Source organism: Bufo gargarizans, chromosome 2 (assembly GCF_014858855.1).
Source record: "Bufo gargarizans isolate SCDJY-AF-19 chromosome 2, ASM1485885v1, whole genome shotgun sequence".
NCBI classification, from domain to species: Eukaryota; Metazoa; Chordata; class Amphibia; order Anura; family Bufonidae; genus Bufo; species Bufo gargarizans.
Genome location: NC_058081.1, coordinates 708,203,574 through 708,217,379, shown reverse-complemented (window position 1 = coordinate 708,217,379; position 13,806 = coordinate 708,203,574). Strand labels below are relative to the sequence as shown.

Sequence of the window (13,806 nt, the reverse complement as noted above, 5' to 3'; positions counted from 1 at the left end):
GAGAAGGTTACGCATTGTGCCAGCTGTAAAGTTGGGTGGAGTAGATCGCTATGGAGGTTTTTTTTCAGGTGTCGCCCTCGGCCTCTTTGCTCCAGTAAAGTTGACTCTTAAAGGAGGTGTCTCACCTGGAACATTGGTGGCATATCACTAGGATGGTCCCAGAGGTGGGACCTGCACCCATCTCTAGAATGGAGCATCCAAACTTCAGGAGAGTGCACCGTGCATGCACAGCCGCCCTCCATTCATTTCTATCGGAGGGCTGAAAGTAGCCAAGTGGCTCTCGCTCGGCTATTTTTGGAAATCCCATAGAAATAAATGGAGAGCACACCGTGCGTGCGCGGCCACCGCTACATTCTCTTCTATGTCCTCAGAAGAAATTAATGGAGGGCGGCTGCGCATGCCCGGTGAGATCTCATTCTCTTTGGTAGCTTTGTTCTAAAGATGGTGGGACCTGCAGCTATCGGACATTGGTGGCATATCCTAGTGATATGCCACCAATGTTCCAGGTAAGACAACCCCTTTAGGAAGACATCGTGGACAATTTTATTCGCCCATCGTTGTGGGAACAGTTTGGGGAACGCCCGTTCACAAAAGCTAGGTCCATAAAGGCACGGTGATGGCGAAGAACTTGACCGTCCCAACCTCAACACCATCTAAAACCTAAAGGTAGATTGTTGGCCAGGTCCTCTCCTTCAACATCAATGTCTGACCTCACAAACGCTCTCTTCTGGGTGAAGGGGCAAAAAATTCACATGGGCACACTCCGAAATTTTGTAGAAAACTTTCCCAGAAGAGCAAAAAGGGGAAAACAACTCTATTGGACGTAGAATGGGATGTGACAAAAGCTCCCAGAGGTGCCAGCAGGTTGAGCCGTAGACTCGCTCAGCTCTTCTCCCCCTCTGTATATAACCCTGGAGAATTAGGATATTTGGAGAACTTGCCGTCTTGTATGTAGATGAGGACACTTCAAATATTTACAATCAGGCGGTGACGAGTCGTTTCCTCTCTCGGTGTGAGGTTTAACCCTCAGAAGAAAGTTTACAAACAGAGTACTTCCTCCCGTGAGGCCATTCTCCTCAAAATGACTGGGGGTTATTGTCCTGGTCATCCATGATCAGTGAGGACTGACACATAGGGAGCTGTGCAATGTTCAGTTTTATGGCCCTCAGGGTCGGCCCCTGTCGGCAGTGAAATGGCGTCCGTCATTGGTTGTCACCTAGACGTCTCACAAGATGATTCAAGGATGGTTGTAGAAAGAAAATGAAGACATCCCCGGCTCCCAGAAGGGAAAAACCCATCAATGTTCATTCCCACCATCCTGTCAATTCATGTGTGATGCTTTCTGGTCAGCCGCTGTATCTAAGCCTAGCATGTGTGATACTATCTGCTGCTGTACCTAATTCTATCATGCATGATACTGTATGCTCAGCTGTGTATCTAAGCTTCTCGTGTGATATTGTGTGCTCAGCTGTGTATCTAAGCCTATCGTTTGTGATACTGTCATACTATATGCTCAGCTGTGTATCTAAGTCTATTGTGTGATGCTGAATGCTCAGCTGTGTATCTAAGCCTATCATGTGTGATACTAGCTGCTGATCTGCTGCTGTACCCAATTCTATCATGCATGATGCTGTATGCTCAGCTGTGTATCTAAGCCCCACATGTGATATTGTGTGCTGAGCTGCTGTATCTAAGCCTATCGTATTGTGTGCTGAGCTGCTGTATCTAAGCTTCTCGTGTGATATTGTGTGCTCAGCTGTGTATCTAAGCCTATCGTTTGTGATACTGTCATACTATATGCTCAGCTGTGTATCTAAGTCTATTGTGTGATGCTGAATGCTCAGCTGTGTATCTAAGCCTATCACGTGTGATACTAGCTGCTGATCTGCTGCTGTACCCAATTCTATCATGCATGATGCTGTATGCTCAGCTGTGTATCTAAGCCCCGCATGTGATATTGTGTGCTGAGCTGCTGTATCTAAGCCTATCGTTTGTGATACTGTTATACTATATGCTCAGTGGTGTATCTAAGCCCATCATGTGTAAAGTTGTCTGCAAAGCCGCTGTATCTAAGCCTAGCATGCACTCTAACATTTGCTGATCTCTTGTATCTAATCCTATCCTGTGTGATACTGTCTGCTGAGCTGCTGTAGCTAAACCTATCACATTTGATACTGCCTGCTGAGCTGTGTATCTAAGCCTCTCGTGTGATACTGCCTGCTGTATCTAAGCCTATCACGTGTAAAGCTGTCTGCAAATACACTGTATCTAAGCCTAGTGTGTCCAATACTATGCGCTGAGCCGTGTATCTAATTCTATCACGTGTGAAATGATATAATGAGCCATGTATCTAAGCCCATTAGGTGTGATACTGTCCGATGACGAATCCTACAGTTGGCCCCCTAGGCGCCCCCTCTCCACCCGTGTAACATATGATGTGAGGCCACGTATGAGCTGAGTAATCGCACAGACACATGTAGACACAGGAATCAGTGATGACGAACCCAGCTGTCGGATCATGGAGACAGGTCTCTTCATGCCGTGCGCTCTGAGACATCTCCACCTCTTTACCTTGCAGTCTTCAGTTACTGTCCTTCACGACCACGTCCCTTGGTCCATTCTCTGTCCTTCCAGCATTTTGTGAATAGTCCTTCTACACTTTACGCCCCCCCATGGTTTTCTATTAGTTCCCCTTCTGCTCTTACTTGTTGCTGCATCGATTGCGACAATCCCAGTTTCATCATCCACAGGAGACGGTCCGATAATGTCTGACATAAAGTTCCTCAACCTGAAACACCTCGTCTTCTCCCAGCATCCAGGGGTATAGGTCTGCTTACTATTATACTCGGGCTCCGACTGGCCAAGAGGGGAACAGGTGAATTGCCTGCTGGGCCCCTGAGCAAGGTGGGCCCCTAGTGCACAAGTGGCACAGAACGCTGACTGCATATAGATGAGCAGCTTATTATATGTATTATTATAGAGGTGGCAGAGACGACTTCTAGGGGTAGAGGCAGAGTCACATTTCATCAGAGACCTGCCTTCTCCAAGTCCCTGCAGGGACCCCCATAGGCAGTCATCTTTTAGCGACTTGCTGCTGTGTGAACTACTGGTGGGCCCAAGATATCCCAGTCCAACACAGATTATACTGTTCCTATGTACAAGAATATAACTACTATAATACTGCCTCCTATGTACAAGAATATAACTACTATAATACTGCCTCCTATGTACAAGAATATAACTACTATAATACTGCCTCCTATGTACAAGAATATAACTACTATAATACTGCTCCTATATACAAGAATATAACTACTATAATACTGCTCCTATGTACAAGAATATAACTACTATAATACTGCCTCCTATGTACAAGAATATAACTACTATAATACTGCCTCCCATGTACAAGAATATAACTACTATAATACTGCCTCCCATGTACAAGAATATAACTACTATAATACTGCTCCTATGTACAAGAATATAACTACTATAATACTGCCTCCTATCTACAAGACTATAACTACTATAATACTGCCTCCTATGTACAAGACTATAACTACTATAATACTGCTCATATGTACAAGAATATAACTACTATAATACTGCCTCCTATGTACAGGAATATAACTACTATAACACTGCTTCTATGTACAAGAATATAACTACTATAATACTGCCTCCTATGTACAAGAATATAACTACTATAATACTGCTCCTGTGTACAAGAATATAACTACTATAATACTGCTCCTATGTACAAGAATATAACTACTATAATACTGCCTCCTATGTACAAGAATATAACTACTATAATACTGCTCCTGTGTACAAGAATATAACTACTATAATACTGCCTCCTATGTACAAGAATATAACTACTATAATACTGCTCCTATGTACAAGAATATAACTATTATAATACTGCCTCCTATGTACAAGAATATAACTACTATAATACTGCTCCTGTGTACAAGAATATAACTACTATAATACTGCTCCTATGTACAAGAATATAACTACTATAATACTGCCTCCTATGTACAAGAATATAACTACTATAATACTGCTCCTATGTACAAGAATATAACTACTATAATACTGCTCCTATGTACAAGAATATAACTACTATAATACTGCTCCTATGTACAAGAATATAACTACTATAATACTGCTCCTATGTACAAGAATATAACTACTATAATACTGCTCCTATGTACAAGAATATAACTACTATAATACTGCCTCCTATGTACAAGAATATAACTACTATAATACTGCTACTATGTACAAGAATATAACTACTATAATACTGCTACTATGTACAAGAATATATCTACTATAATACTGCTCCTATGTACAAGAATATAACTACTATAATACTGCCTCCTATGTACAAGAATATAACTACTATAATACTGCTACTATGTACAAGAATATAACTACTATAATACTGCTCCTATGTACAAGAATATAACTACTATAATACTGCCTCCTATGTACAAGAATATAACTACTATAATACTGCTCCTATGTACAAGAATATAACTACTATAATACTGCTACTATGTACAAGAATATAACTACTATAATACTGCCTCCTATGTACAAGAATATAACTACTATAATACTGCTCCTATGTACAAGAATATACCTACTATAATACTGCCTCCTATGTACAAGAATATAACTACTATAATACTGCTCCTATGTACAAGAATATAACTACTATAATACTGCTCCTATGTACAAGAATATAACTACTATAATCCTACCTCCTATGTACAATAATATAACTACTATAATACTGCCCCCTATGTACAAGACTATAACTACTATAATACTGCTCCTATGTACAAGAATATAACTACTATAATACTGCTCCTATGTACAAGACTATAACTACTATAATACTGCTCCTATGTACAAGAATATAACTACTATAATACTGCTCCTATGTACAAGAATATAACTACTATAATACTGCTACTATGTACAAGAATATAACTACTATAATACTGCCTCCTATGTACAAGAATATAACTACTATAATACTGCTCCTATGTACAAGAATATACCTACTATAATACTGCCTCCTATGTACAAGAATATAACTACTATAATACTGCTCCTATGTACAAGAATATAACTACTATAATCCTACCTCCTATGTACAATAATATAACTACTATAATACTGCCCCCTATGTACAAGACTATAACTACTATAATACTGCTCCTATGTACAAGAATATAACTACTATAATACTGCTCCTATGGATAAGAATAGGCGCCATATAGTTGTATGAGTCTGGAGTTGCCCTTTAAGTGCACCGTCAGTCTCGTACCTCTGATGCGGTCAGACTATAGAAGTACAGGCTCCCGCGGGGTGGATTACAGGACAGTAGTCTGGATACTGCACAGTGATTACGTGCCTGACCTTGAGCAGGGGGTAGGTGACCTCTGCAGATCATTGCGCTCTGTACTGATACACCCGGGGAGCGGTATTTTCACAATGTATGACCCCTGGAGCAGGATGGGAAAACCAGGACTCCTGCAAGTTCAGGGATTCGCTGCCATTTTACATACAAAGACTGTAATATTGTTTCTTTTATCTGCCATATCAGGTGCCAAAGAGAAGCGGGAGCCCCTGGGGACTACGACTCCCCAACGCTCTAGTGATCACCCTCATCCTCCCTCTCGTACAATATGGAGGCAATCTGTTCATTGAAACGTTTTCTTACATGTTACATGAGTGACTGATTCCTATCATGGGCACAGTGTGTACACCATACAGGCAGCGGCTCTGGGGCTCACAGGGAGCGGGGCCCTGCTTGAACTTGCCCCTCTGTGGATCGGGTGAATGATCCCCATGCCCTAGTGTCCTGAGATGAGGATGGAGAAGGGGTGAACCAGCAGATTGGGAGCCCCCAAACTGATTATAGCCGTGGGACCCCTCCATAGCTGTGCAAGCAGTATATAGTATATAGTGCTGACCTATAGTTAACCCTGTGCTGACAGACACATCCTCACATGTATGACCTCATACCTGGGTGCATGTGTCTTCTTAAAGGGGTAGATCACTGTTAATTCAATACCGTTTAAAGGGGTTGTGCCAAAATTTAAACTAATCTCCTATCCATAAGTGTGTGACCCAACGGTTGGATCCCCACCGATCACGAGAATGGGTCTCAAGCAGGAGCGCTGCTGCCCCATTCATCTCTATGGGAGGGGTGGAAACGCGTTGCACTCGGCCATGGTTGTCAGTCCCATCGGCAATGCTCAACCGGTGCTCTATCCAAACAGAAGGCACAGGACCCCCATTCCCGTGATCGATGGGGGTCACAGTGATCGGACACCTATCCCCTATCCTCAAGTTTAAATCTGGATAGAACCCATTTATTAAATGGATCATATAAAGGCGCAGTAACTTTTTCAAGACCCCTGCTTGCTGTCAGTGAAGGGAAACATTCCTGTTTTCCCTTAGAGCCCACCCCGATCTAGTCCTGGCTCAACACATCGGTCACTACAATGTATCACTGTGGTCGACAGGCGCAGCCGCTGCATCCCTCGTGCCGCCTGTGCTGATACATTGTGTCGAACTGCAGCCGTGTGAACAGTTAGGAAGCGTTTTCGGCCTCCGCAGTAAGCAGAGATCTTGAAAACGATGATGAGCGTCAACACAGTGCTTACTAGAAGGCTGAATAAGCTTTTTTTCCCATAGGACTGGACAACCCGCACCTTTGCCACAGAAGCTTGCACTCTAATCCCTCTCCCTGGAGCTGAATACGTAGGCCATGATTCATTTCAGAGAACGTCACCTGTCAGCGCGAGTTTGTAGGAGGAAACCGGTGTCTGGATGAAACCCACGCAAGCAAGAAGGAGAAGACAATCTCCATATGTAACACCGCAGAGTTACCACTACTGCACCTTGCTACTGTCTCTATTGGTCTAACCTCACGTCATCTTATGCATGTTCCAGGTCCTATACACTGTGCATTTCTAATGTTATGTAACTGTTCGTGTAATGTGCCTGGTTCACCAGCAGGTGGAAGCAAACACGGCAGAGCTGTACTTAGGTAGAATGGAGCTTTCCATTCCATTCTAGCCCCCCTCTGTGGAGAAGTGGGCTAGCCCGGCTTCCTGAAGGGAGGGTGGGGACCAGTTAGTTCCAGTCTAGGTCTTCCCTAGACAGGGGAAAGGTGTGCAGGGGGGCACGTCTCTGCTGGACATGCCCACGCCAGCCAGAGCACCCTAAGCTCTGCTGGGCATGGAGGCCAAAGCTTGAAGCCTCAGGAGACAGGAGGAAAGCTCCCTGGTATAACCATAAGTCAGACTACAGAGAGAGAGAGCAGCATACAGAAGAAGCTGAGTTATACTGCCAGCCTGTCAGTACAGTCTCTGTCAGGAGAGAAACAGATGTAGCAGAGTGGAGTTTGTCTGCCAGTTTCATGCTAAAGCCTGCTGGAACCAAGACAAAGCCTGAAACGTTTATGCAAAGTAAAGCTGCCATTGAACTTCATCTCAAGGACTGGACTCAGTCCCTCAATTATCCCCCCTATTAATTGCTTTAGAGCCAAAGCCTGAGGTCCAGCGGCATCCAGGTAGGAGCACCGTGACACACATAAGGCTACTTTCACATCTGCGTTTTCAATTCTGCTATTGAGATCCGTCATAGGGGAAAAAACTGAACTGAACGAAACGGAGTTCACCAAAATGCATTCCGTTCCGTTTATTTGCGTCCCCATCACCGACAGAATAACGCTGCAAGCAGCGTTTTTCTGTCCGCGATGTGGTGCGGAGCAAGACGGATCCGTCCTGACACACAATGTAAGTCAATGGGGACGGATCCGCCATGGCTATAGAAGACATAATACAACCGGATCCGCTCATGACGGATGCAGGCGGTTGTATTATTGTAACGGAAGCGTTTTTGCAGATCCGTGACGGATCCGCAAAAAACGCTAATGTGAAAGTAGCCTTAGAGACATTTTAGGCCGCAACGTACCACTCGGCATTTCCTATACCTGGGACGTTTTATATATAGAGGGCCCTAGGGGGAGGCGCCCGTTGCACATGCAGATGGCAAAGCACACAGCGCTAGGGAGGCACTGAACTCGGCGCCTCTGATGCCTCACTAGCGTCCATGCTATGCCAGGGATCATTGCCCCTGATGGGACCTCTGGTCCAGGGTGCGCCTAGCCTTACTGCTGCTTGCGGCAAAAACTGAAACAATTTTTTTAACCTAGCCCCTTTGCCACAGTGAAAGCGCTCATTGCCCATGGCCCTTCCGCTGCCCCCTCTTGCCCCTACCTGGCCTCATTGGTGGTGCGCCCCTGCGTCTGGGGATCACCATAGAAGGAGGCCTAAGGTCATACATTTGTAAACATTTACCTGCCCCCCCGTTCTGTGACCGTATCGGAATCCTATGGTTACACTGTAACGGACGACTGGGGGTCCTCGGCGATTTGCGGTCATGCGCCATAAGGTCGCCATGTATCACACCTAATGACACTGACCGGGGACGCGTGACAACCTGCAAGTTGCTGCAACCTGACAACCGGTAGAAACCAAACCACCGTTCGCTGCAACGCTTGTCAGCTTAATCCTCGGCCGTACGAAGCCCACCTCTCGAGGACGCGTCCCCCCCCCCCCCCCCCCCCCGCGCAGGTTAATGACAGACGCCTGCGTTTCCTCACAGGTGCCACGTTTCATCCCAAAACAATTGCAATATTGTATCCCAAAACACGGACCACGTGTGCAGCGCGCTGAGCCGCCATTAACCCCTAACCCCCCGGGGGGGCGCTTGCCGCAATCAACCTCTGGCACAGTGCTGCTCATTCATGGGATGCTGCAGACTACACGGCCTGGCGTGCAGAGAGGAAGACAAGGGTTAATCGCACGCCGTCATCTTCCTGTTCTACGGATCACATCCACCGAGCTGGCCGACTCCGTAATTACAGCAGTAAAAGCCAAGACCCCCCCCCCCCCTCAGCCCCCAGATAAAGAGAAAAGCGGGGTGCTGTGACTTACTCGATCATAGTGGGGGGCTCCACGTGTCCTTCTTCAGTCGGATGGCGGTGTCATGGCCCCGGCGGTTGAGGATGTGGACTGTAGCGCTGCCTGTTATGTTGCCGCTGTGTTACTTTGTGTCATGTCTGCCGTGCGCGTGCTTCAGGCTCGTTGTGTTTTGGAGGGGGGTCTCGGTTGCGTGGGGTTTACGGGATGTCACTGCCTGCTGCGCGCGGTCTCTTTTATTTCCATGCTGTCACCGGCGGTCTTTTCTGTCTGTGCGTATACGTCCCCACATCTGCCCGGCCCTATGGACGACCCCCTCTTTGTGCTCCCATCTCAGCCGGCCATGGCTCCCGAGCTCAGTCTCTCTCTCTGTCTCTCTCTTCTCCGGCATCTAAGGATTCAGAAATGTGACACCAGCCTCCCCCACCACCGCCGCTGCCGCTCACTCCTCCCCCCACCCCTTCTCTACAAGAGATGGGAAATGAGGCAAAAAGCATCACACAAAATGTCACAGCCCCCAGGGGCAGCCGCAGAGGGTCCTGTAGTCAGGGGGGCGGCATTGTGTGAGCCAAAAAATACACCCAGCAGGAGGTGCGTCACAGTGTAAAGAACGCCAGATGGTGGGGGTTGTAGTGCTGCAACAAGAAGTAGCAACAGGATTGTTTTATTGTCAGTACTAGTAACAGTGGGATCCTGAGTAGTACCAGGAGTAGTAGTAGTATCATCCATATTAGGCCTCCTGCACACGACCGTAGGGTTTTGCGGTCCGTTTTAGGCCTCATGCACACGACCATTGTGTGCATCCGCAGCCGTTGTTCCGTTTTCCGTTTTTTTACGCTGACCCATTGACTTTCAATGGGTCCGTGGAAAAATCGGAAAATGCTCCGTTTGGCATCCGCGTCCGTGATCCGTGTTTCAAGTCCGTGAAAAAAATATGAGTCCTATTTTTTTCATGGACAACGGTTCACGGACCCATTCAAGTCAATGGGTCCGTGAAAAATCACGGCTGCACACAAGATTGTCATCCGCGTCCGTGATCCGTGTCCGTTTTTTACTATCATTTCAAAGGCAAACTTGACTTAGATTTTTTTCATTTTTCATGTCCGTGGATCCTCCAAAAATCAAGGAAGACCCACGGAAGAAAAAACGGACACGGATCACGGAACAACGGAAACCGTTTTTGCGGACCGCAAAAAAAAGCGTCCGTGTGCATGAGGCCTTAAACTGATCAGTTTTTTAGTTTTTTTTGTTTCAGTATTGTTTCCGTTTCGTTTTGCCGTTCAATTTTTCCGTCTGTGATTAGTTTTTTTGCGGATCGCAAACGGAAACATACAATAATGTTTAAACAGTAAGTACATTAAACAATTTTCAATAGGTGGTTCCGTAAAAAACGGAACGGATACGGAAGACATACGGAGTACATTCCGTATGCATTCCGTTTTTTGTTTTTTTTGCGGAACCATTGACTTGAATGGAGCCACGGAAAGTGATTTGCGGGCAATAATAGGACATGTTTTATCTTTGAACGGAACGGTATTACGGAAACGGAATGCATGCGGATTGCCTTCCGTTGTCTTTGCGGAACCATTGAAGTGAATGGTTCCGCATACGGAACACAAAAAAAGCGGAAACGGGAAAAAAACGGTTGTGTGCAAGAGGCCTTAGGTCTCGTTCACACGACCGTATGTTTTGCGGGCTGTTTTTTCTGGATTCGTTTTTCCATTTTTTTTCCCCCAGTAGTGTTTCCATTTCCGTTCCGTTTTTCCGTATGCCATGTACAGTATACAGTAATTACATAGAAAAAATTGGGCTGGGCATAACATTTTCAATAGATGGTTCCACAAAAACGGAACGAATATGGAAGACATACGGAGTACATTCCGTATGTGTTAAGTTTTTTTTTGCGGACCCATTGACTTGAATGGAGCCACGGAACGTGATTTGCGGGCAATAATAGGACATGTTCTATCATTCAGTTTTTTTTGCGGAACCGTTGAAATGAATGGTTTCGTATAAGGAGCGCAAAAAAAGGCCCGTATTCAGAGCGCAAAAAACGTTTGTGTGACGAGCCCTTACAATGTATTGTTAGTAGTAGCATCATCCATATTGAATTTTTATTAGTGGTAGTAGTATCATCCTAAGGGCTCATGCACATGACCGTTGGCTATTTTGTGGACCGCAAAATGCGGATCCGCAAAACACGGATATCTGCCGCGTCCGGCCACTAATAGAACAGTCCTATCTTTGTCTGTAATGTTCTATTTTTTGGCAGCACAGACATACAGACACAGAAGGCACATGAAGTAATAAAAAAAAAAAATCCAGACCCAATTGAAGTGAATGGTTCCGCATACGGGCCGCAAAAAAACGGAACGGGCACAGAAAAAAAATGTTCATGTGCATGAGCCCTTATTGTATTCTAGTATCATCCTTATTGTAGTGTGAGTAGCATTAATAGTAGTATCGTCCATATTGTACTGTTAGTAGCAGTATCGTCCATGTCGTTATTAGTGGTATCATTAATGGTCCATTCACACGTCCAGATTTTTGCTTTTTGTGGATCTGTGTTTCCGCAAAATCCTTCCGTTTTTACCAATTGTACATCTGCATCCGGTCCGTTTCTCCGCAAAAAGAAAGAAGGAGGAATATATTAGAGGTGGGATGACGAATCTTGTGGGATCCGTGGACTCGAATCCCGACGTAATTTAAGAAATTCTAATCCGACGAATCTAGGGCCGATTCGTTGCTATGCGGTCGGGGCGGGCGGTTTACTTGAACTTTAAATCAGCGCATCTTTATGAAGCTCCAGTAACATGCAGAACGGGCGGCGGCGTAACGTCACTTAATCACGTGACGCGCCTGCTTCACCTGCTTCATTCATGAGTGAGTGATGTTACGCCGCCGCCCGCTCTGCCTGTTACTGGAGCTTCATAAAGATGCACGGAACCTGATTTAAAGTTAAAGTAAAAGTTACTGCCGGGCCGGGCTGTTATAGGGAGGGGGAGCTGTGGATGGCACTGTTATGGGGGATCTGTGGATGACACATATAGCATAAGATGCTACATACAGTGTCATCCATAGATCCCCTCTATAACAGTGTCATCCACAGATCCCCCATAACAGTGTCATCCACAGATCACCCATAACAGTGTCATCCACAGATCCCCCATAACAGTGTCATCCACAGATCCCCCATTACAGTGTCATCCACAGATCCCCCATAACAGTGTCCCATCCACAGATCCCCCATTACAGTGTCATCCACAGATCCCCCATTACAGTGTCATCCACAGATCCCCCATAACAGTGTCATCCACAGATCCCCCATAACAGTGTCATCCACAGATCCCCCATAACAGTGTCATCCACAGATCCCCCATTACAGTGTCATCCACAGATCCCCCATAACAGTGTGCCATCCACAGATTCCCCCATAACAGTGTCATCCACAGATCCCCATAACAGTGCCATCCACAGATCCCCCCATAACAGTGTCATCCACAGATCCCCCCAAAACTGTGTCATCCACAGATCCCCCATAACAGTGTCATCCACAGATCCCCCATAACAGTGCCATCCACAGATTCCCCCATAACAGTGTCATCCACAGATCCCCCATAACAGCGCCATCCACAGATCCCCCATAACCGCGCCATCCACAGATCCCCCATAACCATGTCATCCACAGATCCCCTCCATAACAGTGTGCCATCCATAGATCCCCCTATAACAGCGCCATCCGCAGATCTCCCCATAACAGTGCCATCCACAAATCCCCCATAACAGTGTCATCCACAGATCCCCCATAACAGTGGCATCCACAGATCCCCCATAACAGTGGCATCCACAGATCCCCCATAACAGTGGCATCCACAGAGCCCCCATAACAGTGGCATCCACAGAGCCCCCGATAACAGTGTCATCCACAAATCCCCCCGATAACAGTGTCATCCACAGATCCCCCATAACAGTGGCATCCACAGAGCCCCCATAACAGTGGCATCCACAGAGCCCCCATAACAGTGGCATCCACAGAGCCCCCCATAGCAGTGTCATCCACAGACCCCCCCCCCCCCCCCCCCCCATAAGTGTTTGGATCACTTTGTTTCTTACACCGTTCACACAATTCTTATGTACAGGATTCGGATTCGAAAAAAATTGGATTAGTCCCACCTCTAGAATATATGTTGCTAGGGTACTAAAAATATTTTTTTCTATTTCCTGGAAACTGATCCGCAATTGCGGATGACATATTGATGCATTCCGCATGTCATCCGTATTTTTTCGGACGCATTGACTACAAGGGAACCACGGACCAGGACAAGCTCTATTTATTTATTTTTTTGCGGATCTGCATAACAGAACGCATTTTTTGCGGGGCCATTGAAATTAATGGGTCCGCATTCCATTCCGCAGATTTGCGGATTGCAAAATACTGACGTGTGAATGGACCCTAATATTGTATTGTAAGTAGTAGTAACATGCATATTCTGTTAGAATTCTTGGTGGTAGTAGTAGTATCATCCATATTGCTCAGGTATTAGAGTAGTAGTAGAAGTAATGAGTTTATTAGTATTATATCTATTGTATTATTATTAGTGGTACTGGTATCATTATTACATTATTGTTAGTAGTAGTATTATCTTTAGGTACTTTCACACTTGGGGCAGAGGATTCCGTCGCCGGAACTGCCTGCCGGACCCGGCAATCCGGACGCAAACGGATGCATTTGGGAGACAGATCCGGATCCGTCTCACAAATGCATTGCAATACCGGATCCGTCTCT

The 13,806-nt window shown here is 45.7% G+C and overlaps 1 protein-coding gene across 6 annotated transcripts in view; it reads right to left on the bottom strand.

Moving 5' to 3' along the window:
• The window catches only part of GRAMD1A (GRAM domain containing 1A), a 147,597-nt gene that overhangs the window by 81,526 nt on the left and 52,265 nt on the right, over positions 1-13,806 (bottom strand). Inside the window, exon 1 of one of the 6 annotated variants that reach the window (XM_044282533.1) lies at positions 9,036-9,456. The exons of the other annotated variants lie outside the window; for them this stretch is intronic. Within the exon in view, the coding sequence (XP_044138468.1) occupies positions 9,036-9,043 (8 nt within the window). The 5' untranslated portion in view covers positions 9,044-9,456. Of the gene's footprint in view, positions 1-9,035; positions 9,457-13,806 lie in introns of those variants that run through there. 6 annotated transcript variants of the gene reach the window in all.